Below are 24,440 nucleotides of genomic sequence, written 5' to 3'. Positions count from 1 at the left end.
TTTCAGCAGAGCTCAGATCTCTTAACAGCATAAAGTTACACTGAGGGGAAGAGAGAGGTGGGGGCCATACTGGTTTCTAAGTACCAGTGTCCATGTTGGATAGGAGCATGTTCTCAAGTAAACAGTGTGCATGCTAAAGAGGAAGAAATCAAATCCAGATATACTCATACCTTTCCCATAAAAAAAAGTGCAAAGGCATAACTAATCTCTGGCAGATGGGGGGGAAAACAGATGCTGCCGTAAAAGACCAAACCTGCGACTGCGTGTGCCGGGGGCATCTTCAGCCTGAGGCAGTAGCTAATACCAGATGCTTCAGAGGACGCTTTAAGAAAGCTTTCAAGCGTGAGCTGACACAATGCTCTTGCAGCTAATTTTGAGTAACTGCACAGAGATGCTAGGCTGGGCTTTTGTTCCTTCTTCTCCCGTAAACAGTGTGACCCAACGGAGCACCATCTGAGAGCATTATGTCAGAGTCCCTCACTGCCCATCCCCGCTGTGCGGGCAGGTAGAGAGCTCGCAGTCGCTGCAATGACGCCTCTTGTAAGTCTGCATTCTGTGTTGAACACGCTGGTTTGGGGTAACCACATTAAACCACATCCTCTGAGGAACTAAGTACCTTTTCAGCTGCAGAACGCCCGCCTCTGTAGCAGCTACTCAGACCTGACGGTCTTCCCGGCATGTTGTCTCCTTGCCTACAGCAGCAACTACCGAGCCTTACTTCACCTGGCCAGAGCCGGAGCGCCGGCGACTTTGCTGTGACGGAAGGCAGCGGGGGCGCGGGAGCTCCCTCTGCCGCCGGCCCGGCCGGGCGGGCGCAGGGCACGTGGGCGGCGGGGCGCCCTCCTCCGCCCGGGCCCCCATAAAGGCGGCGCGGCCGGCGGGGCAGGGCAGGGCGTGGGGCGCTGCCGGGAGGGGGCTTCCCGGCCCAGGCCGCTCGGGTGGCGGCGCCGGCTCTCCCTGTCCGCCGCCCCAGGGCTGCCGGAGCCCCGCGCCGCCCTGCCCTGCCCGGGCAGCGGCCGAGCCCCGCGGCCCCATGGAGATCTCCCTCAAGTACCTGCCCGGCGGACGGGCCGCCGCCAGCGGGTGAGCGGGGCGGGACGGGCCGGGGCTGGGCGCGGTGCTGCCCGCTCGGGTCACGCCGCCCGGCGGGGCAGGCGGCGGGGAGGGGATGGGATGGGATGGGATGGGATGGGGGCGCTCCCTCGCCAGCGGCGCCGTGTGGCACGGCGATAACGGGCGTGCCCCGCCGCGCGGCGGAGGGCGGGGCGGCCTCGGGAGCCGCGCTCCTGCTATCGCGCCCGGCAGCCTTCGGGCGGCAGATGGGCAGAGGGACGGAGGTGCCGCGGCAAAGTCGTGTTTTAAATCTGCTGCACAAGGTAGGGCCTCTCCCCCTCGCCTCGCCTCCCGGGGTCTGCCTTGTCCCGCCGTTCAGCGGCTGCGGAGCTTCCCTGCGTGTCGCGTTGCCGGCGCCGCGCTCACGAAGCGGCGTGGCGGGGCGTTTTGCGTGCCCTCGCTCTGGCCGCCCTTGGTAGCGTTGCTGCTCCTCCCGCAGCAGCTTAGCGGTTGGTAATGTTGGCAGCTCTGTGAAAGGAGGGTTTTTTCCTCAATTTCTTAGAGCTCGCTTTCCTGAGAGGTGCTAGGCGATGCCCTCCTCTGGGCGAGTTGTGAACTTAGGACAAGACCGTGAAGGTGAAGCCGGGGTTGCCCGGTCTGATATGTAGAACCCAACTCAGTGACTTTTTTTCCTTCTTTTTTCTCCGCGTTCACCCCCACCCCCATCTCGTTAATACCTCTTCAAGATGTAGAGCTCAAGTAGATAAATGTTCCTGATACGGATCTCTGATGGACAGTGTTAGTGTGGCTCCTGTAGTGAATTACAGGATTCCTGTGGTGAATCTGTGCTCTATAGCTTTTTATCTACTTGAGTCAATGGTGCTTTTTCTGCTAGGTGAAGACTACGTATTAAATGCTTATTTCATAAGTAGGTAGCTGTAAATGGTAGTAATTACTGTTGAAACCTCGTTCTTGAATAGAACTGAGCTTTAAAGTACTTCACTACAAAACATTATCCAAACAACAGATTGTCCTACTAGATACAGCATTGCAATGGTGGCTATCCTAATGCAGCTTTTAGAATTGAATTAGTAACAATTATTATTCATGATGCACAACACTGTGATACTTAGATATGCATTTAAATGTGTGTACTAGAGTTAGTCTTTATCCACAAAAGTTGCTGGTATCAGTGCTTTATAAACCATACCATGGAAACCTGTTGAGCAGTGTTAATTACACTACTGTGCCTGAACTGAATTTTTCTGTTACTCTGTCTTGAGCTAGGTGCTTTGTTTGGATTATTTTTAGATGATTAGGCTAATAAACGTTTGGTAGAACTAGATCGTTTGTTTTAAATGCGGTAAGTCACTATTAATCACTTGGAACTTTTAAACTTTTTTAATGCTTTGGTTGAGGGTTCTAATTCTGCAGACTTCAATGCAGTTTATTTGGATGTTATTTTGAATCTAGTCTAGAAACAAATGGATTAGAAAACAATTGCTGTATTTCACCTGTTGCCAAATGAATTATTTCTTGAATATTACACCAGAGAATGCCTGTTCTTTATTGGGAGACAAAGCCCAACAGTGATACAGGCTTGAATCTCATCTCTTCCTCTTAAGCTGAAAAAGTATGTTGCTTTCCTTGGCTGAATTTCCTGCTCACAATTTCTACTGCTAATGAATAAGGGAAGCTAAAGGCAGCAGTGAAAATAATCCCTAGCCAGTGGAGTTAAGTGAGGGCTGTGTAAAAGTGAAAGTATAGTTATTAGTCAGCATCAAGTTTTTAGAATAGCTGGAGGGGCTTGAAAGACAACTTTGGAAAAAACCACGTCTTCCATGGTAGGTATTTGAATATCAAAGGAAATGGTGTTTCTTATAAGGTTTGCTGTTTGGTCTTTAAGATCTGTCACTTCAGATATGCTTTTACTGACGCTTAGGGGAGGATTTTGCTGAAGTCTTGGGGTGGTTCTTATGCCATACCTTCATGCTTTAAGTCTTGACCAGATCCAGTTTAAACCTGCTCAGTTTCCTCTTTCTTTCCCATCTACTCCTATGACTTTACTCTGGGTTTGGTCGTGTTCATTGTGTACCCACACAAATGCTGCTGCCCGTTCAAGAGAAGCTGGTACAGGAGTAGCGATGTCTTTGGGTGTCAGTGCAGGACTGAAGTGCATATGTACCTATTTCCTTAGACAATACTCACAGCTATAATTATAATTTGTTTTTGTCAGATGTGTTTACATTTTTCAAAGTTTTTATATCTTAAACATTATTAAAGCTAGTCCAGTATGTTTTTATTATAAATTTAAATAGGGATGTACTCCACAGTTTCTTTTTCTTAAGAACCTTCCTGTGTTTTTCCTGTCTCAAAACCAAAATCAGCCTACCTCCCATCATGTTCATGAATGATTGATTTAAGGCTGTGTAATAAAGATAACCTTTGAGCTTCTAATGATAAAAAAGATTTTTTTTGTTGTTTTTTTTTTCCCACTTCCTCTTATGAGGAAACACCACAGTATCAACTTTACTGTGTTTTTTAACTCTCATTTCTCTTCTTACGAGACAGCTGGTTCTAGCAAATCAAATGTGCTTTGTGGTCTACAGTTTGGGCTTAATTACCTATACACTTCAGACAGGTGAGGACAAAAGAAGTAAGAATGCATCTGAAAACTTGGAAATGATGCTTTTGGTTTTGACCTTGAGAGAAAATGCTATCCTTCATAAAATTCAGAACATGGGCAATAATTTTCTGGATGGTAAATGGGACTGATAATCTGCTTATGTAGCCAGTTTAAGATGTGATTGCTCTACCTTAACACATGCAGGGAGGAGAAAAATTGTAAGTTTGGTTCTGATCTCTGTGTGGAGGATGAAAGTTCTGACAATTATGGTACTGGAAAATGGGGTTAAAAAGATTAGGAGAAGGGGAAAGTTTTCAATGTCCCATTCAGCTGAGAGGGAGAAACTTAGAGTGATTTAAGACACCTACAACAACAGGCCTCTGTGCTTTTCCTCAGATTTTTGCATGCCCAGATATTTATTTAAATAAATGCCTATGAGTTTAGTCCTTAAAGCTGCATGTTCGTAACAGAAACGTGCTGTGAAGCCTGCTCTGGTTGTTTAGTCTTTAAGACACCTTTTTCTGGTGGTAGAATGTGGCTTATTCAGAGAAATGTGTTAACAGTGGCCTCGCTTTATTTCAAATACTTAGTTTTAAGAAAGAGATAAATGTAGACTTGCTATTACTATTACAGATCCTCTTATTTAATGCCTGTTTTCTGAGAAATAGTTGTATAAATGTTGTGTTTTGATGATCTAATGTGATTGAATGATTTTTAATGATGTGATCATAGGGAAATATTTATTGGATTTTGCTGTAAAACAAACAGACAGAAAACTGTTACAGGCGTCTTATGTCATGTGGTGATCTGAGGTGAAACTGCACTATGAGGAAACTGTCTGCCAAAGCATTTGTTGGTTTCTAATTAACGTATTATTTATGGCAGAAGTATGATGGCTCAGTCAGATTTAGATCTAAAAGAGACGGCTCTGAAAGAGGATTTGAAGTTTTACTTCATGAACCCATGTGAAAAATACAGAGCAAGACGCCAAATACCATGGAAACTGGCTTTGCAGATTTTGAAGATACTTATGGTTACTACACAGGTAATCCTTCCTCTGTTTTTACTCTTAGAAAGCGTAGCAATGATGTGCAGGAGAAGCAGGTCTGTGGTTCTGGGCCTTTGCCATCCCTGGGTATTTGTTACTGACTTGAACTTCCTGCTTCAGTCCAGAAAGAAAAAGTGCTATGAAAGGTGTCGAGGGGGAAGAATAACATAAACTAAATTGCAGAAGCCTCCTGGAGATTGTGGGGCATTATTTGACTAGGTATTTTGCTGTTTTTAAGGTAACACTTTAAAGAAAATTACTCTTCCCAGTAAATCCAACACTGTCTTCAGGCTTGCTGGCACAGTATGGCTCTATGTTCTGCTTCCTGTTATGTTCATAGATTATAGTTTCACTGGACTGTTTCAAAAGTGATGTTTCTTGAAATCTGGTCAGTAACTTGAAATGTACGTGTTCAATGTGAAAATGCTGCAGTCTCTGGTGATGATGGGAATGACTGGGCTACAGGAATCGGACGGGCCTGATTCTGCTCCTGTCATCAAATGATGCATTTCAAACAGTCGGGTACCTAGCCGGGTAGAGGCAAAAAGGACGGTGGTTTTTAAACTGCACTGGTATCACAGTGTAGTCGATTTAATTTACAGTCCACTAGGAAATGGTGACTGGAGGTTGAGGGAAGCAAAACGGGACGCATGTATGAGTAGAAATGATTTTTCTGGACCTTTGAAATGCAGGACTCTGACATCTGACACTTTGCAAGTACAGCTAAATATACAACTCCTAAAGACATGCTGAGTTGCAGGATTCCAGGTTTGTGTTTGACTTGCCCGCTAGAACGAAGCGTAACCCTGGCCTATGTGTCCCTGTGTTTTGTTGACCGCTCTCGCTCTTCATCTCCCCGCTGGAAAGACATGGCAGGCGCTCTGGCCCTGCTGGCACAGGATCCGGCCGCTGCCGTGCTGTGCCGAGTCCGGCCGGAGCTCCATGTGCAGGGGGGAGCAGGATGCAGTGGTCGGTCTGTCTAGGCAAGGCAAGCTGAAACAGGCCATTTGCACTAGGGCTGGCACAATTGGTACCCACAGCGTCGGAGCTGCCGAGAACAGGGAGTGTATAAGGGGGTGGTGGGCAGTGCAAGCACAGTGTAAGCTAAGAGGACAGGTTGCCCCATCTTACTTTACTGGCAGCTGCACCTCAGATGCGGGTTATTGCATGCTCTTCAAAGACAGTGCACTAACCTTTGTGTGTGAGCAATGAGACAAAGTACAACTTCACGTGGTTCTGAAAAGGTTCAGTACTTTCAATCTATCCTAACCTACTGACTTAAATTCTTGGGGGAGTGACTGAAGGTCTAATCTTTCTGTCTGCTGTCCTAGCCTCCCACTACCCTTTGTGAGCAGAAGGAGTGCTCTGCTGCTTGGCTTTCAAAGGCCACAAGATTTTCTGGGTTGCTGCTCAAGATTTTTCTTGTCAGCCCTGGGTCTTGCTCAGATGCCAGACAGGCAGCTGGCAAGAAAAGGAAAATAGAGTTTCTGAAGGAAAATGTGTTGCTGCTCTGCAGGGAGGTCTCAAATGTGAGCTAATAGTAAATGGACAGGTTCAACAAGCATCCCTGTATTTCAGAGCCAGGGCAAGACCCTTGAAGGACAACATAGAATAAGTTAAGCCTCCTTCTAGCTGCTTCTGCCTGATGCCAGCCTGTTAGTCATGACACTTTTGGCTTCTTCGGTGTGGTGCAGCAGCTGGGGTATCTGTGCCTGACTGAAAAGCAGAAGAGGCTTCTGTCCCAGTATGGGGTGTAAGTTTTACTCCAATGCTGTGCTGAAATCCCCTAGGGAGTCCCCTGAGGAAACCCTGCTGAGTATGTTTTATTTCTCTGTATTGCAGCTGGAAGATCCCTGATTTTTTTAGATACTGACTAGAGTGCTGCAGATTTATTTGTAGTACTCAGTGATTTTTTACAGTCAACTGAAGATATAAATTGTTGACTTAAAACTTGGCTGAAAGTATGAAGATTCAGTTCGTAATCTGAAGACTGTATATACCCAGCAGAGCTGACATCCCCATTTCTCTGTCCTGGCTGTGACTTTGCTGTGCAACTAAACAGCCTTGCACTAAATAGTCCTGCTGCATGTATTCTTTTAGCCTGGCCCAGATCTAAGCGCTTACTCTCTGGGACAAAAGATGACGTGTTCCAGTGAAGGGGATAAAAATAGGTGTGCTTTCCAGTTTCCATTGTTTTGAGTGAAGGAATTTGGATGTTAGTGGAGCCTGCCTGTTTACTTTGGGGGATTTCTACATTCACAGTTCTTTTGCTTGCAGTTTCTCACTCTTACATCTTCCCTACTTCGGACAGTTTCTTGTGGGACTTAGAAACTCCATGCAGTAATGAGACAGTTTCACATTTGCTGTTAGTAAGCAGTCTAAACCTAGGATGAAGATTTTTGGGGCTTGGGATATCTTCCTGCTACTATGCCTGTGAGGAAACTCTTGTTGCTTGGGGTTTTTTTTTTCAGCTTCTAGGCTCCATTTATGTTTTCCTTGGTGGTGGGAATGGGAGCATCCATATGGTAGGGCAACACAAATCCTGAGTATAACTCAGCTGTCTGCTGCTGCTTCTTGTTATAGCCTCCTTACCCAGCACCTGGGTCAGCCAGGTCTGCTTTTTGTTGCTGTGGGGTCCCACATAGGTTTGCTCTAATTCTGTGCCATGCCAGACATAGGAAGAAGGTGCAGGAATTTGTCCCATAGCAAAGCAGGGCATTTCTGGGGTAGCAGGCTGTGCCTATAGGTTAGCTTTTCTGCCATTTGCATCCTCCACAAAAGTTTTGGCAAATTCCAGTTAGAGTTGTTGGTCCAGGATGTGTGAAAGGAGGCAGTGATCTAGCTGTCTGTTTAGTTGCTGCACTGTAAGTTTTAGAATCAGTGGGAGACTGATTTCTGTTTCTCTTACCCTGCATGTGGTAACCTTGACTTCAGTAGTCCTATGGCATTAGTTAACAGACTCTTTGCTCTTGTTGTAGCAGGGTTACAGCAACAGGCTCCTTTCTGTTTTGCATTTATTATAATTCAAAGCTGTTTTCAAAATGTTGCTGCTTGACCAGTGTTCAAAAATCTGAATTTGGTTTTTTTTTCCTCTTGTCAGCTTATTTTTTTTGGTTTGAGTAACCAGTTGGTGGTCTCATTCAAAGAGGAAAACACTATTGCTTTTAAACACCTATTCCTGAAGGGCTATTCTGGAGCTGATGAAGATGACTACAGCTGCAGCATATATACACAACAGGATGCTTATGATAGCATTTTTTATGTTATTAACCAGGTAAGTGTGTGTGTTTATAATGAACAGTGTTAAAACCAAAGCTATAGCTATAAACTTCTAAGGTTCTGGTTTTCTGTTGCCATTCTTGGATTTCAGTTTTGATATTTCAGTGAATCAGTGTAGGTGAGGTATCCTGAACTTTGTGTGTAGATGTCTGCATTTTTGTCTCTTGGAGACAAATCTAAACCAAAATTTTATTCAGTTAGTGCGTAGTACTGAAATCTAGAAAGTTTGAAAATCAGTCATCTTGCATGAACTGGAACTTTTGTTTAGATCTTACTTTGAAGAGTTATGGGCCTGAATATACCTATGCGTGGTATTCAAAAAATTTGTGCTTACAGCTATGCTGAATTGCAGCTTTGTAGTGAGTGCCAGAGGCCTCAAAATGGGGAATACGGTACTTCCAGGAATGTAGGGGCACTCGCCCTGGTTAGGGATGTTATTTTAAAGAACAGTTCCTTTACAATCGTGGGAGGAAGGAGAATTAATCTAGGATGAAAATTCGGTAAACTTTTTTGTATGTATTATTAAATACATTTAGAAGTCATGAGATGAAAGAGTGTGTGTGTGTCTGTAAAATGAAATGTCTCTTGTGTTTGGGGATGATGATAAGACCAGAAATGGTCCACATGGGATGAACAGAAGGTGGCTTTAAACCACCTTTCATTTTCCCCAACCTTGGGACATCAGCTCTGATGCTTGGTTTAAAGCAGTTTTGCCGCCGTCAGTTATGCCCAGCAGTTGCGGTGGCACGAAGGCTATACCTCCTTCTTAAACATGCACTTGCATGGAGACTTGCTGCTCCTCTGCCACCTCCTCTAAGCTACAGCAGAGCCATCTACAGATCAAATGTGCTGTCTCTGCTGTGCTGGACAAGGCCAAGACTCTCATCCTGGTATGTTAAATGAGTGTTGAAGTAGTTTTCTCAGTCTTCCTTTGAACTCTCAATATTGCCACTATTTCTGCTATAAACTGTGCTTTTTTTCTTCCTTGCTTGCTTTGTCTCACTTTCCTTCTTTTATAGGCACTAAGGCTGAGGTGAAGTCCAGATAGAAGACAGTAGAGAAATAATAGCTTTATATCCTCAAGAATGAGCCAATGTGTGATACAGGCATCAGAAAAAGGTCACTTCATAAAATGTCTATGTTGTATAAATGTAGACATATCCTTTAAGGAGATTTAAACTTGTGTAATCTGGGTTCCTTAGTGTTCTGTGGTGTTCCTGGGGCTTTTTTATCGCATGTAAGATTTAAAAAAGTGTGTCTCCAGGTGAACATTATGACTGGTGTTGCTTTTTTGTGGGCTTTTTGGTTTGTTTTTTAAAGGATGCCTTTTAGGAAGAGACAAGTCAGCTGGCTCCTAAGCTAAAAGCAATGCTTTTTTGTTTTCATATGGGCAGCTAGAAGCCATAGGTTTTGGTGTTTTATGTTTTGTTTTGAAGTGTGTGGTTGGTGGGGGGGATTGCAGGGGTGGGCAAGCAGAAGGATATGATATTACAGAAGATGGTAATAGTGCACAGCAAAACTGGAGTTGTAAAAATGGAATTTTAGGCTTTGTATAATGTGCCACTGCGATATTTTCACACTCTGGTGGGGCGGGGCGGGGGGAGAACCTGCTTTCCACTTGGAAGAGTACACAGCTTTTCCTTACTCCTCTATGGGTCTGATTTGGAAGCTTCTGTTGCAAAGAAGCCATGTGGAATTGTCATGCTTGTACCCTGCCTGTGGCAGAGTCTGGAGGACCAGGATGTTCTGCTGGGTGCTCTGTCTGAGCCTGCTTAGAAATGTGTAAATGGGAATTTTGCTTTTACTGTTTCATGGTGTTGTTTGAAAGTGGCACGTGAGTAACCCAGAGCCACGTGTTACGCTGTCAGGAGGGCAGAGCCTGAAAGCACACATGGACAGAGCAACGGCGGTTTAGATGCAGTGGTCTGGAGATGTCCTTAGAGGGATGTGGAGTTGTGACTAACTACTGTTTCCACTCACTTGACCTGCCTTCGTCAGACTTGGCTTCCTTAGCTTTACTTTTAAGATAATGTTCTGACAGGGTGCAGAGGCCATGCTTTTCTCCCAGGCTGTCTAAACCTGTTGCAAGCTCGGCTGTCAGGAGTTGAAGCAGCACTGCAAGGCAGAGCTTTGGATGGATGGAAATGTGATGGTTCCTGTTACAGTTCTTTTGGACATGGAGCGTGTGGTTGTTAATGACCACTGGGACTTTGTACCACACATGATGGGCTAGTGGATGGCAAATAGGATGACACTGAATGATGCATAATAGCAAAATCCGTGTTTAAAGGAAAAAAGGTCTAATCTGTATCAAAGCCAGCTGAACAATTTTTTTAAGGAATGGGAAGCCTTGTCTGACTTCCCATGTTTTATTTACTTCAGGCCTCCTGGGAGGTAAATGCTTCCTTCAGAGCAGACCAGCGCTGTACGCTGCCCCGAGCTCTTTCACTAGGTGAGGTGATGATAAAAACGAATGAATTACTAGATGTTTATGCCTCCTTCCTCAAAGGGCTGGGATCTCTCTGGCTTCTCTTAGACGATATTAGCTGGTGCGAAGCTGAGCTGGCAGACAGCTGTGTTCACGGTTAGTCATTGATCTCCTCAGCTGTCGGAGTCAGGAACCACAGGGAGAGCTGTGCCCCAGGGGTTTGCCTTGCTTTTGCAGGACTGGAAGGTGTGACTCCAAGGATCAGAGGATATATCTTGCTTCCAGCAGACACTGAGGATGTGTGGAAGGCAAGTCCGAGAGGACTGGCCTTGAATGGAGTTCTTCAATGGTGCTTAGGGCTGATCCATGCTTGGCTTAGCATAGCTTTATTTGCTTCTACTTCTAGTCCTTGTTTTCAAGCATATGTTAACATATGAAGAAGGTGACTTGTGCTGTGTTTAGAGTAAGTGAAAAAAAGTGCCTTCCTCACAGGCATGTTTTCAGTTGTTTCTGTGCTTGTGTAAAGCAGGCAGGTTAAATTACTTTTGGAGGCTGCCCAAGGTCTGTATATGTTCCTTGGTTGTTGGTTAAATAGTGAACGTGTGGCTTCCCTCTTCTGTAGCCACACAGGGAGCAGCTTTGGTTTTGCTCTTGGGCTGGATTTGATAAGAACTGTGACTTGGATTGTACGTAAAGCAATGAAATTTCAAGTGGTGTGAAAACTAACACCTTCATGAGATAAATACATAAGATATCCCTGGAGTGTGTGTGGTTAGTAGCAATACTGCATTGAAGTCACTGCCAGGCATCTAATTAAAAGCTGTCTGCTGGCTTGCCATCTGGCCCATGGGTAGTCATTTGCAGGCAGCCCAGTAGATATGGGGCTCCCAGTTACTGTGTCACCAGGATGCCAATCACTACTAATTAGTGGCCAGCAGCCCTCTTAGCTTCCCATGAGAGATCCTCTCTCAATTTACAGACTTTATGTGAAAGTAAAGATATTTTTTTTTAAATGTAAAAAGCTATATTGATACACATGACTTCGAGATTGAAAGTTACTATCTAATGCAAAAAAGACTACTATCTCTAACTTCTGTTTTGTTTCTAAACTAGTACAAGCAATTAAAGAACATATCCCTGGGGACGCTTGGTTATGAACATGACGGATCAGGTTTAAAAATCTGTAAACAACAGTACAAGAAAAGCACGATGCTTCCTTCCAACGAGACACTGAACATAGATGTTTCTACTGAAACAGGTATGTATTGTTGTACTCAGTGTCTTGCTGTGGAGTATGTACATTCTACTACTAAATCACTAAAGTTTAAAACCAATAGCTTTTTGCATGGCAATCATAGGAACATTAACATGCCTTTTGCCTGTTTCCCCTCTTGGTTTTTAGTCCATGTCTAGAAATGGCAACTGTGTAGACTATAGGAAGCTCTTTTTCAGCTGCTGTCATTAGTGGGTTGTGGGTGGGTTTGTAGGGGTTTTTTTGGGGGGGAGGGGGCTGGGGGTGTTTGTGTGTGGTTTGGTTTGGCTTTTTTGTTTGTCATCCCACCCCCCCTGAAAGTTTGAATACAGAATGCTGGATGCTGTTCAGTCTGTACCTTCAGTGGGTGGGTGTCCTTACCACCTCTCAGAGCTGAGTCCTTGCTGTTAGCCTCTGAAGATTTACTACATGAACCTGCTTCTGATCCCACTAGCTGGGGCTCTCTATGGATAGGTTTGCTCAAAATTAACATTTTGCCTGATTAGGACTTGCCATTTAACCTGATCATCTCAGTTGTATGCTGCTTTCTATGTGAAGTTTCTAAGATTACAGCTTTTCCTCTTCTCTTCCCAGAATGTATCTTTTTTAAGCCACAGGAGCTGGCTGGTAAGAAGGCTGAACTGAAGCTGAACTCCTCTTTTTTCAATCTTGAATTTTACAGGTAAAGCAGTGGTGGGGATTTGTTTATTTTTAACTTGTCCTTTCATATGAGTATGGTGGATTTTGGGTTGTGCTGTTTCCTTGCTTTGTGTTTGTGTGTATTTGTGTATATATGTTTATATGCTTTTTAAAACATTCAGGCTCATACAGGTTGAAATCTCCTTCAAGCTGAAAGGCATTGCTCTACAAACAATCCATGCCCGTGAATTGCCTGACTGCTATGCATTTCAAAATACTGTAAGTGAATATCGGGTATGGCGCTTCCAACACTGTGTGTATAACAAGAGCTTAAGCTAAGAGGTAGTCATCATCCTTATATTTAGACTGCAAGGGAAAAGCAATTCAGCATGACCTGCCCCTTACCCCTCCTTCCCAAAGGTTGCTGAAATGGTGTTGCCATGGGACAATATGATTTTGTATCATATTCCAGCTGGTAACTTAATAACCTGAGAAGGAGATAAGTAATTGTTATTCTTCTAAAGGTTAAATTTGAAGTTTGGCTTCTTGGAATACTGCTTTTTATGCTATATGTGACAAGTTCTCAAATTATGTCTACACCAACACTTATGGTGGCAGCTTTCTTAAACTTACCTGACCAACAAATATTAATGTGTATTATGTCAAAGCACTTACCAAGCTTTTTTTATGGAATGAAATTTTGTTAGTCTTATTTCTGATATACTCTTATGTTTCCAGATAACTTTCAATAATAGAGCCCACAGTGGAAAAATCAAAATCTATTTTGATAGTGACACTGATATTCAAGAATGTAAAGACTGGCACATATTTGGCTCTGGTAAGTATGGTGCATGTGTGTTTGCATGATAGCAGTGTTACACATCTCCTGTCATTTCCCCTGCTCTATAACAGTCTGTCTAGCAAGACATTCCCCACGATGTTCATCAGTTGATGTGAGTAAGCCAAGGAAAACACCTGTTTTGGGTTCATGTGATGGCTTATAAACCTGTGGATGGAAAGAATACAGTACAGTACAGAAAGTCAAACAAGTTTCTGGTTGCAAGTCATGGAATGAGAAATGAGGTGGGATCTTTTTTGTTTGGTTTTGTTTTAATAATGTTGGTATGGGCTAAAGTCTGCATTTCTTTTACCCCGTGTAGTTGTAACACTGTTGGAGTACAGATGGACAGACGAACTTGGTGCAGAAAGGGGACACTTGTATTAATATACCCACTTTTGGTTTTATTTTGAAGAACTTGAATGTGCTTTTCACTCTTGTGGCCTGTCTCCATAGTTGCAGAAAGAGTATTTTTTTTTAACCCATCTATTTATGGGGTGAGAGTGTTTAAATGCAAAATACATCACACTTTGTAACAATTTTTGCTCAGAGATGTGAAAAGTCTCGCTCTGCTTCCTTTCTTTGACTCTTTACAGTTCTCCAGAAAAACACTCAGTATATTCTAGTCTTCGATGGATTTGTCATTTTAAGTTGCTTTGCTTCTCTCATCCTCTGCACGCGATCCATTGTTCTTGCTTTGAGACTACAAAAAGTAAGTACAGTCCTCATAATCTCAGTGCTTATTTTGTCTTTGTCTTTTTTGCTGCTGGTCTTGTCAAGTGAGATGTTTTGAAATATTGAGTAGTATATCTGTTGCAGGATGTTGCTCTCTTACTGTATCTATCTCTAGAAAGGATGTGTAGATGTCTGAACAGTTGCTAGCTGAATGGGGTTTTACTTCTGTTTGTGTAGTGCTGTAACAACAAAATACTTCGTATATCTCTTGAGGGCAAAAGGAGACTCTTTTTTTGGTCCAGGATTTTACGCAAAAAAACTTCTGAGTCTTTGTGCTGCTAACAGGCAACACATCCTGCACCTTCAAAACATGAATTCTTCCTTCCCTGGCTTTAGAGTAGAATTCCTATAGAGGCCTTGTCATAAATTAATGCTTTAATGAACATTGCTCAAAGCCAGCTCTAGCTGGAGAAAATGTAGAATATAGCATATAGTCTGACTCTGGCCGGGTTTTTTGGTCTTTCTGGGGCTGGAACCACCCTTTTTCAGTTCTTTTTTTCCTTCTCCCTTTGCAATCCCTGATCACCGTCGGCTGTCACCTTCTTCCCCACTCACCCTCCAGACTGAGACTAGCCCTGTCCAACTTAATCTCAAGCTGCTTGCAGAGCTTCATGTAAGCAGACTTAGCTCTTCTGGTCCAAATACTGCTGCAACAACACAAGCTGGGCTCTGAGACGTGCCAGCTTATAAGCATTAATTGATACAAACTTTGCAAGCATGTGGCTTATGGGAGTTGCAAAAAGAGTTCAGGATAGGTAGGATAGGAAAGCACAGATACTTCTTTATCTTGTTCAATATATCCTTTTTGCAGCTTGTAAACAAGACAAGGGTGAAGAGGGCACAATTCAGCAAAGGCATTGTCAAACTGCTGTCAGGAATCGGGACATCAGCATTTATTCATGAGCAGAAAGAGCAAGTGAAAGCAGACAGGCAGTGTTGGGTGTGGGAAGTGATACTGTCATCTCTACTGGAAATTAGAGCTCTTGCCTTATAGTTGTCTCTGAGTTATTCTCTTTTTCACTCCTTTACTTGGGTGGCCTTACTCTGTTGGAGGTGGGTAGAAACTTTTGTGAAGGGGGCTAAAAAGGGGATAACAAGCCATGGTTAGGCTAGTGGGGATTGTTTATGAAGTCAGCTGTTCTGTGGAAAATTGGTTTAGGCCAGTGAAAACCAATCTTAATTTTTTTCTATTTATTTCTATTGGTATTGAGAATGAGTTTTAAGCTATTATTCCAGCAAATACTATAGGAAAAGTTTTATGTGAAACTTGAGCATTGCTATACTACTGGGGCATCTGTACACCTTTTTCATCTAAGGTGACCTGTAACTAAACATGTAAATGCTTGTCAATAGAGATTTGTGAACTTCTTCTTGGAGAAATATAAGCGTCATGTCTGTCACGCTGATCGCCTGGAGTTCATAAATGGATGGTATGTCCTGGTAATTATCAGTGATGTGATGACAATCATTGGGTCAATCCTAAAAATGGAAATAAAAGCCAAGGTGAGAGTTTAATACTACAGATAAAATACTAGTCTTGTTACAACCATGTGTAATGTGTTTTAACTTGGGGACAAATGAAAGTGAGCATCGTAGTCACGAGTTATCTTATTTACTTTTGCTAGTTCTTATTTACTCATTTCCTAGTGCTAGTTTGACTGATAACTGGTTTCAGTCCCTTTTCCCCAAAGTCTTTCAGTAAGACCGCGTAAGCTGTTTAAACATCTTATTTCCACAGTGCTAAGTCCTCTCATCCCTCGTATAGGACCTGTGGGTAGACAGTTCCTAACAAAAGAAACCAAACTTGGGTTGTGTTATTTCTGTAAGAAGTAGTAGTACATATTGTACAGGGAAACCAGGAGTCATCCCCTTAGATAAAACAGGGGTCTTGATGGCTGGTGGGACTAGAAACATGGCTGTTACAGCTTGCTTTCCTGGCCTGTCCAAACTACAGGCACAGATAGTGTCACCTGCTAGTCCTTGACCTCCCAGTCTGGGCTTGCTGAAATCAATGCGTTTTGTTCAGCTGGCAGTTCTTCAGGGTTTTTTTGTTGGTTGGTTTGTTTCCCTTCAATAGAGCTGTATGTCAACAATTCATGTGTTCACAAAACTTTGTGTTCTGGGAAAAACAGGGTAGGTAGTGTGCTGCTCCTGCTTCATGTATAGCAAGGCTCAAAGGGCAGATGCCCAGAGTGGCCTTCAGAGGAGGCACTTGAGAACCTCCAGCTGTATGGCGAGGTAGGGGGGATAAGGGTAGTAAATGTTGGGCTAGATGGGTATCTCGTGCTTATTGCAACCAGTTCTAGCCTTCTAAAGTAAAATGCAAGTAGAATTGGTTATAAACTTCACTGGCAGTAAAAAGTTCAGGCTCCAAACAGCTGGCAACCTGTTCAGAGATGTAAATGCATGTAGCATAGAAAGGGCTGTAGTCCTGAGGCTCACTTATCATTTAAATGATGGCTCATGTTTTAGTAAATAGCGAATGAGAGCTTGTTTGCCTAACAATAGCATATATTAACCTTTTTCAAACAAAAATGGAGATATTGAATCTAATATTAAAACTGCGTCATAACCAAGGTAAAGGCTTTAGTTCTTCATGCAAAACTACAAGAATATCAGCGTAGATGTGCTTTTATTTGCAGCACAATTGCATCTGGGTGATCTCACTAAATAACTGCAGTTTACTTTGGCCTGATTTTTGTGATGTAGCAACATCCTTTCAGTATCGGACTGCCCTGCTTTGTTTGTTTGAACTGCTGGAACTTGAATAGCTGTCAAGCCGACATACCTACTGCCTTTTAACTTGACCACCTGCTCTGTTTGGATCCCTCAGAACCTCACAAGTTACGATGTCTGCAGCATTTTACTTGGAACATCAACTTTGTTTGTCTGGGTTGGAGTCATCAGATACCTGGGATATTTTCAAACCTACAATGTAAGGCAGGAATCAAATATTCAACAATTAAAGCATATATTTGTCACTCTTACTCAGGTCTCTCTAACTTGTGGCTCTTTCCCCTTCTCCTCCTTTCTTCCACCCTGACATGTAGGTGCTCATTTTAACTATGCAGGCGTCACTGCCCAAAGTGCTAAGGTTTTGTTGTTGTGCTGGGATGATTTATCTTGGCTATACTTTTTGTGGTTGGATTGTCCTGGGACCTTATCATGAAAAGGTATGTACTCCTTTTCTGGTCTAACAATGTGTGAATATCTGTGCGTGTATAGTTCCTAGTTATAACAACAGAAATAGGTCTTAAATTCATGTTTTTGTTTTAAAAGCTGTAACATGAAGAATACAGGAGTGTTTCTCCTTCCATGTGTACCTCCTGCCACCTGCTCCATTTAACAAAATAACTGTATTCTTGCATTCACTGTGTGCTTGAACTCAATGTAATCTCAAACACAAGGCTGTGTCTGTGATGAGTGGATGGTTTATCCAGGCAATGTCTGGCTGGGGACTCGAGGTAAATTGATCTGTTATCTCTTTCGCCCTCTTCTGGCAATCCCAGTTCAGTTGGGTTAGAGGCACTTGTTCACCATTACCATTGCTGGGGATCTCCTTGACTCTGACTTTGTTTCTGCAAATCTCTCCTCTGCCATTTAGCTCCTAAATCTTGACTCGTAAAGGGGTGGATGAATGCTTGTCTTGTTTACTTTGCTTCCTGTGTGTAGGCGTGGTGTGGGTTTTTTGTTTGGTTGGTTTGATTGTTTGTTTTTTTTAAGGTTGATATCAAAGTGTGTGCCTGGTATGTCGTCTTGTCTGAAACCTGGGTATAGCAGTAAGGCTTGGTATATTCCAAAACACAAGCAAAAAAACCCGCAAAGCTTGTTTGGGGTTTTTTGTGGCAGATGCTCTGTGTGACAGCTTGAAAAAAGGCAGATTCCTGTTGTGATATTTTCTAGATGTCCGTTAATCAGTAACAAATGTATGACAGCTCATTCTCGATTTCTGGTTGTACGCAGTGTATATTGTAAGCGATGCATGCTGCAGTGCTTGCTTCAGCTTCTCGCACCCCCAGAGCTCGGATTCCTCTAACATAATGTAATTGTCTCCCTTGAGAAATGTAGGTATTCAGTCTGCACGTATTTTAAGTTGATGACAATACACTTCTCTCTGGGATGTTGGATGCTGTGGGATCCTCAGTCATACTAGAGGCTCAATTGTTTGTAACAGGCACAGCATAAATACTGTTGTAGCTTCCCTGCAGAAAGTACATTAATTATCTGAGCAAAAGGAGGTGTAGTCAATAATATGCTTATCTATGAAAATGTTACCTCTTGCTAAATACCACAGATCCATGTCAAGGAAAGCCCCTGTAGCTGGGTGGGGGTTTCCTCTTTCTGACAGTTCCCCAGTACCCCACGGGAAGGCAGTGTGGCACTGCGCAGGGCGGGCGCAGCCCAGGGCTGGCTTCGCCGGGCTCTCCGGCTGCATGAGCTGTCCCTGGTAAGAAATGGGAAGAGCCTTTCCTCCTGTGCAGGTACACAGGAGAGAGGTCCTTGTGCCCAAAAATTCTGAAGGCCTTGGTGCAAAAACATAGAAATACGTGCGTGTGTGTTTGGTCCCGTTCCCCCCCCCCCCCGGCCACCTTCTGCTGGGGCCAGAGAGAGGGAGTGGGAATCCTGCATCTTGTGTTACGTCAATCCAGGGGCTTATAGCTGAGCCATCCTTAGCAGGCTTCTCTCTGTACCCAAGCATGGCGCATGCCATGCACCCCTTCTCAGAAAATGTGCTGCTGGGTCTCATAATGGCTTTAAAAATAAATAATAACAAAAAAGCGCGATAGGCAAGACCACACCTGCTGTTCCTATGCAACAGTATGTTCTCCTTGCAAACATATGCCTCTTGACATCTTGTTTTCAATATAGGACAGCAAGTCAAGTGAGTATACTCATGTTACTTAATTGATAATAGCTACATTAAAACATTGTGCATTAATTCATATTGTCTACTAAAGTGTAGTTAACAAAAATCCAGTTATTTGGAGGGACAGAGCAATGGTGGGAAGGGGGCTTACCTGGTTGCTAAATGGAATTTAGCCTCAGGGCATGTTCCAGCTTGAGGAAATGGAGTTAGGAATTTAAGAGGATGTCCTTGAAATGAAACCATGATTTTGTCCGGGGTGTGTGTAGTAGCTTCACGGTACAGCTATAGCTTTTACCTGCAGCTCAGGCTTTTCTGAATGACAGATAGATAATGATATTGCAAGACAAATCTAGTTTAGACCATTTGAGCTCTGAAGGCTATATGCTATCTCTAACTTCTTAATACAATATTGATTAATTACCCCTACTCCAGTAATGCTGCAGAGCTGGGTAACCAGAGGATGTGGATTCTGTTCCCAGCATACTGCCACTGATTTACTGTATAGGTTCTGTGAAATCACTTTATCTACGTGCTTTGGCAAACAGAATGATATTTTCCTGCAGGTCAAAAATGGCTTAAAATTCAGTAACTTAAACTTTCTGTGGTGGTCAGTTACTGTCTGTTTTGCTTGTTGAGCATCACAAGTTTATGTCTTGATAATAGATCATCTTATTTCTGATGTCAACGTACAATGCTTAGCCAAGATTATATTTCTGTATGGTTCTGTTACTGACATGTATGTTTTGGTCTGAATGTACAGGAAAGACAGTATGGTAACATTTGATTGACTGGTTGGCTTTTTTCTTCTGCTATGAGTAAAACTAAAAAAAAAAATTACTTTTGTTTTTATAACACTTTTCACTTTCCCTTTAATCTGGATGATTGATTGATCTTCACATTCTATTAATAATTTGTACTCATTATTTTCTAGTTTGAAGATCTGAACACGGTGGCTGAGTGTCTGTTTTCTTTGGTCAACGGTGATGATATGTTTGCAACATTTGCTCAAATCCAGCAGAAGAGCACACTGGTGTGGGTGTTCAGTCGGTTATATCTGTACTCCTTCATTAGTCTGTTTATATACATGATCCTCAGCCTTTTTATTGCACTCATTACCGACTCCTATGACACCATAAAGGTAAAACTCTTTTTCCCCATTACACTTCTAATCAGTTTTGTATTCATTCTTGTTAATAACTCAACACCATACTATCTAGCATTAGCTATGATGACTGGTGAGACTATTAAAATCTTTTAGCTTAGTCTGTGGTGAAACTGGGAGGATGACTGGGGTAGTAATCCAAATGACTAAGCAATAATTGGTTTGGAAAATCATCCTTACCATGTGGACCTGTTTTGTATTTTCTGCTGCTTCACCTGGCTTCAAAAAGGTAACAGCTAATAGAAACATAAGTGGAAGGATGAGTGGAAAGAGTCAATTTTTAAGTATAGTTACACAGAGCCACAAGTCTTGTTCGGAGTGAATGTTTCTTCTCCTGGCACCAAAAGCTGAGGTCAGGAAGGGCTTGTTGGCATCTCGGAGAATATCCCCTTGGCAGGAGTGTGGCAAGGGCCAAGCAGATAACTCTAAACTCATTTAGGTGTCCAGGCTTGCTTAATGTGCTGCTTGGAAATGTGTGGTTAAAAAGAAATGTCTTCTGAAAGACCCATTACTTCTCGTTCAAGTTAAAATTGCACCATCCATTTCCAGTATAAACTGGCTGAAAGTGAAATGAAGTTTTCAGTAATGACCTTTTGTTCTTGTCCTCTAGTGCTGTCTCTCCTTCGTGCTCCTGGTAGCTGCAGTAACCAGTGGGAAGGCAATGTGGATCATGCTCTTTAGCTCTTGTCCCTTTCTTATGTTAATGTCAGATAAACAGGCCAGCAGAATAAGGCTAGTCTGACATGAACCACAACTTCCAGACTGAGCAAGAGCTCCACTTTCTAAGCATCTCAAAATACAACTTAACTGTCCATGCTTCTGAGTGTATTGGATGGTCTGACCTGCAAAAGTGTTTTACTGTTACTCTTCCCTCTGAGCACTTCATGTGGATTAATGGGGAGCCATTTCAGTGTGCTGAATGGGTGTTTGCAGAGCATTTCTTCAGCATGGCAATGCTGAATATTGACGTTAGGGCCCTTCAAATCCAGCTTTGGGGTTCCTAGGGAAAATTAGCCCAGAGCACTCAGTGAGCACAGTAGCTGATATGAACAAGGGAGAATCAATGCCAGTATAATTTGAGATCACTCACTTGGTCTTATGGTCAGCAACCAAAATGTAAGAGAATCTGTGAACAATATGAATTTTATGTCACTTATGTAGTTGGTGGAACAAAGCAATCTATGTGGTGTTTCTAGGATGGGATTGTATTTTTTTTTCCTTCCTACAGCAATACTGAACAGGTGAACCAAATAGTCTGGTTTTGGCTATCACACTCTAGAGGAAATTTTAGAACACTTCATGCCCAGTAACTTCTCATGCATTGTAAATAAAATGCTTTCTCTTTCAGAAATACCAACAAAGTGGGTTTCCAGTAACAGATCTACATGAATTTCTAAAAGACCATGGCAGCGCTGGTTACAGAAAAGAACAGACTTCCATGCCATTCATCTGCTGCTGTAGGAGGTCAGTAGGAATGAGTGTTTCTCGGAAGTACACCAGTTAGCTTCTCACTGCAAAGTCCTGTTTCACAAATGCTGGGGCATCCAGAATTCAGCCTGTGGAATATTGGACTCTGTTGTTCCTCTTGTGCTTTACTTGGTGTTAGAACTTTAGTCTGCTGATGGTGCAGGGGTGGCAATTCCAAACTTAAATGCATGTTTGCAGTGTTTTGCTCTCATGAAAACTACCATGCAGAAACTGGTGGAAGTTGATGGGAGGACTGTGGAGTATAACATGGAACTGCTAAGGAGTCAAGAGCAAAGTCAGTCTCTGCTTCCTAGGGTTTTGCAAGTCTTCTGTTTCTGAAATGCTTTTTCACTAGGCTGGGACTAGTAGCAGAAAGCAAGAGAATGTAATTCAGCCAGGGACCAGTATTTAATCCCAAAGCTATGCTGTGTCTGTGAGGCAAACTAGTCTACTACCATCTGTCGGAATACTGGAAACACACTTGTAAATGTCTGGTTGCCACCAAACTCAAGCCTTTGGAGGTTTTAGCCGTGGTCCTTTTTAAGCTGGTGTTAGTGAGAGGTGAACTTCTCATCTGGTGCTTGCTGGTCTGGAAGTCTATTCTTTGAATTCTATTTCTGAGGAAACCTAACACCTCTGAATCCCTGACTGAGAGTGGACGGATCTTGTTACTGTCCCTAGGCAGTCCGGGAGAATTCCTGCTTGTGCACAGAATGGTCGTGGGCACCATGCAAGGAAGCCAGGCTATGGGAGAAGGAATAGAGCTGAATGTGAACACTTATTCAATCCCAACTGGTGTAACAAATCCTGTTTTAGCAGTAGGATACTTGTCTACTTATATACTGAGGCTTTTGTGAAATGCAACTTCATACTTTTGATGTACTCTGGCAGAGGGAAACCTCATAGCCAAAAAGGAGCATGTGAGGAGATGATGGGCAGGTATCCCAGCAGTTGCTGTGGACACTTGAAAGCCAATTAGTTAATAAGAACTCCAGCCAGGTACAGCTCCAGGTTTCACATCCAAGTCATTGTGCAGGATAAGAGATTTTTGTGTGCTTGAGCATAATAAATATGCTTTACTGTAATACGCTGCAGAGTATTGAGGGCCTAAGCCTGGTAGCTGGAGTGCAAACCTAGAGCTTTTGCTACTATAGCAGTTTCGGCTTGATTGTCCCAGTGCAGGTGTTGGAGCTGTATGCTGAAACGGGAGAGCACAGAACAGAAGGATCAAAACTCAGCTTGGTGTTTTGTATGGGCAAATACTTCCTGTTGCATTTCTTGCTGAATGAAAAATTGTGAATTTTTTCTTTTGCAGACAACAGAGTGATGACAACTTGATACTTATTAATTGATGATTACACATTGAAATTCACCACTAATATATGGAAAGAAAGCCTAGTTGTATGGAGAAGAATAATTCTCCAAATTGCAATGAAATCCACTATCTGGACCTGCCTCATTGTGAACAGACTCTTACCTAATTAAGGTGCTGGGGGAAGGAAAGCTGCTAATGCGACATCAGCTGGCTGACCAGGAGGAAAGCCCAGAAGCTGCATCTGGAGGAGAGCTGTGAAGAACTCTATATTCTTGCCCCAAGTTCTGTCACGTTAAAGAAGGCTGATCCTTGAGCAGTGTCCTTGGGAGCTCTGTTTGCTCACCACCTCTAGGAGGAAGGAGGGTGGCCTTGAACCAAGTGTTGTTAATAAGAAAAAGAAATATGTGAAAATAATTTTTTTAGCATGAAATTATTTTAAAAAAATTTAACAGTAGTCAAGGAGAAGGGAGGAGTTTTTCACTTGAAGCGATGCATTTGGCATTGAGACTGTAATTTCTACTTGGCACAATTCATTTCCTTGAAATAAATTTATGTAAAGCTACAGAGCTGCACAAAAGTGCAAATTAATTGCTATTCTCCCTCTTGTATATCATTTTAACACAAACCATTTATAGATCACAATCTCTTCTTTACCAGCTTTACTAAAAACAAAAGCAGTTTGGTTTTTTTTCTTCTGGCTTTGAGTCTTTTCTATTATATCCACAATATTTGATGTGTACTGTGTCTCATTTAAACTTACTACTTTAGCTATAGGTAAATACTTCTTTTGCATGGTTGGAAACTTCCCTAGCAAGCATCATGTGATGGATGATGAAGAGATTATTGTGGGGTTTTTTGGTTTTGATTTGACTTTTTTTTTTAGTATTGTACTGTTGTGTTGCCATAACCTGGAGGACAAATTCAGGCAAAAACAATGCCAGGGAGTGACTTGCCTAATTAATTCTGTTTCAAGCACATCTTAAGTGGAGGAAAACATGTAACAGCTGAGTCTGACAGTTGGTTTCTTCAGTTGATTGTCTAGGTGTCTTTACAGATGACCATCCCAAAGTACGGGGTTTTTTCCCTTTGACCTTTATAAAACTTTTTTTTCAGTGAGAACAGAGCGCTTCCAGTAGCTTTAAAGCACTTCCAGTATAGTACTGCATAGGTGTTACCAAGTGCTTCCAAAGACTTTCAGTGGTACTAACTGCCCCTGGGGGTGGGTGGACTATTATATTAGATGCTCCACTTTGAATGGTGCTATCTGCTCCCTAAAGCAGATTGTAGCAGATGATGTTCACTTCAGAGCGTGTTGGCTAGGACTTGGTCTTGATATGTATCTTTAACTATTAATGATGGACTCTGTGCAAGTTCTCGCTTGCTAGTGTTTCAAATTGCCTTTGCAATTTGAAATGCTGCCCTTGTATGAGTAAGGTGGGTGGCAGCTTAGTTTGCAGTAAGAAGGAGATGATGCTGGTAAAACTTGAACAAGATCCTGACTTATTGAAAGCTGCTCTTAGAGAAGACTCCTCAAAGGGCATTACATCCCCTTGAAATCTGGCATGAAGAAGCCTATCAGAGGGGACCAGGAGTCTTTGATAGCAGATAACCATAATGTAGGAAAATGATGGTGAGAAACTAACTAGAACTTGGAAAATTCATGCTCTGATGCTGCCAGGCAGTCAGGAGAACAAAACCTCAACTGTTAAAAAAGGAAGGGCTCGCTAACAG

The 24,440-nt window shown here is 42.8% G+C and overlaps 1 protein-coding gene across 4 annotated transcripts; it reads left to right on the top strand.

The window, feature by feature from the left end:
* Positions 1-882: 882 nt before the first annotated feature.
* On the top strand, positions 883-23,962 carry MCOLN2 (mucolipin TRP cation channel 2). Of its 4 annotated transcripts, none has more exons than XM_072867025.1 (14): positions 883-1,083; positions 4,565-4,724; positions 7,828-8,001; positions 11,548-11,692; positions 12,281-12,368; positions 12,508-12,604; positions 13,064-13,163; positions 13,760-13,875; positions 15,252-15,401; positions 16,732-16,833; positions 16,949-17,071; positions 19,697-19,903; positions 21,276-21,391; positions 22,710-23,962. In XM_072867025.1, the coding sequence occupies exons 1-14, from the start codon at positions 1,034-1,036 to the stop codon at positions 22,744-22,746; spliced, it is 1,665 nt and encodes a 554-aa protein (XP_072723126.1). In that variant the 5' UTR covers positions 883-1,033; the 3' UTR covers positions 22,747-23,962. The 4 variants fall into 4 exon arrangements, with proteins under 4 accessions (XP_072723126.1, XP_072723128.1, XP_072723129.1 ...); XM_072867026.1 differs by lacking the exon at positions 883-1,083 and adding an exon at positions 1,311-1,376; XM_072867027.1 differs by lacking the exon at positions 15,252-15,401.
* Positions 23,963-24,440: the final 478 nt, after the last annotated feature.

This window comes from Ciconia boyciana, chromosome 7 (assembly GCF_034638445.1).
Source record: "Ciconia boyciana chromosome 7, ASM3463844v1, whole genome shotgun sequence".
Taxonomy (NCBI): Eukaryota; Metazoa; Chordata; class Aves; order Ciconiiformes; family Ciconiidae; genus Ciconia; species Ciconia boyciana.
The sequence above is the reverse complement of the archived record's forward strand: the minus strand, read 5'-3'. Positions and strand labels throughout refer to the sequence as shown.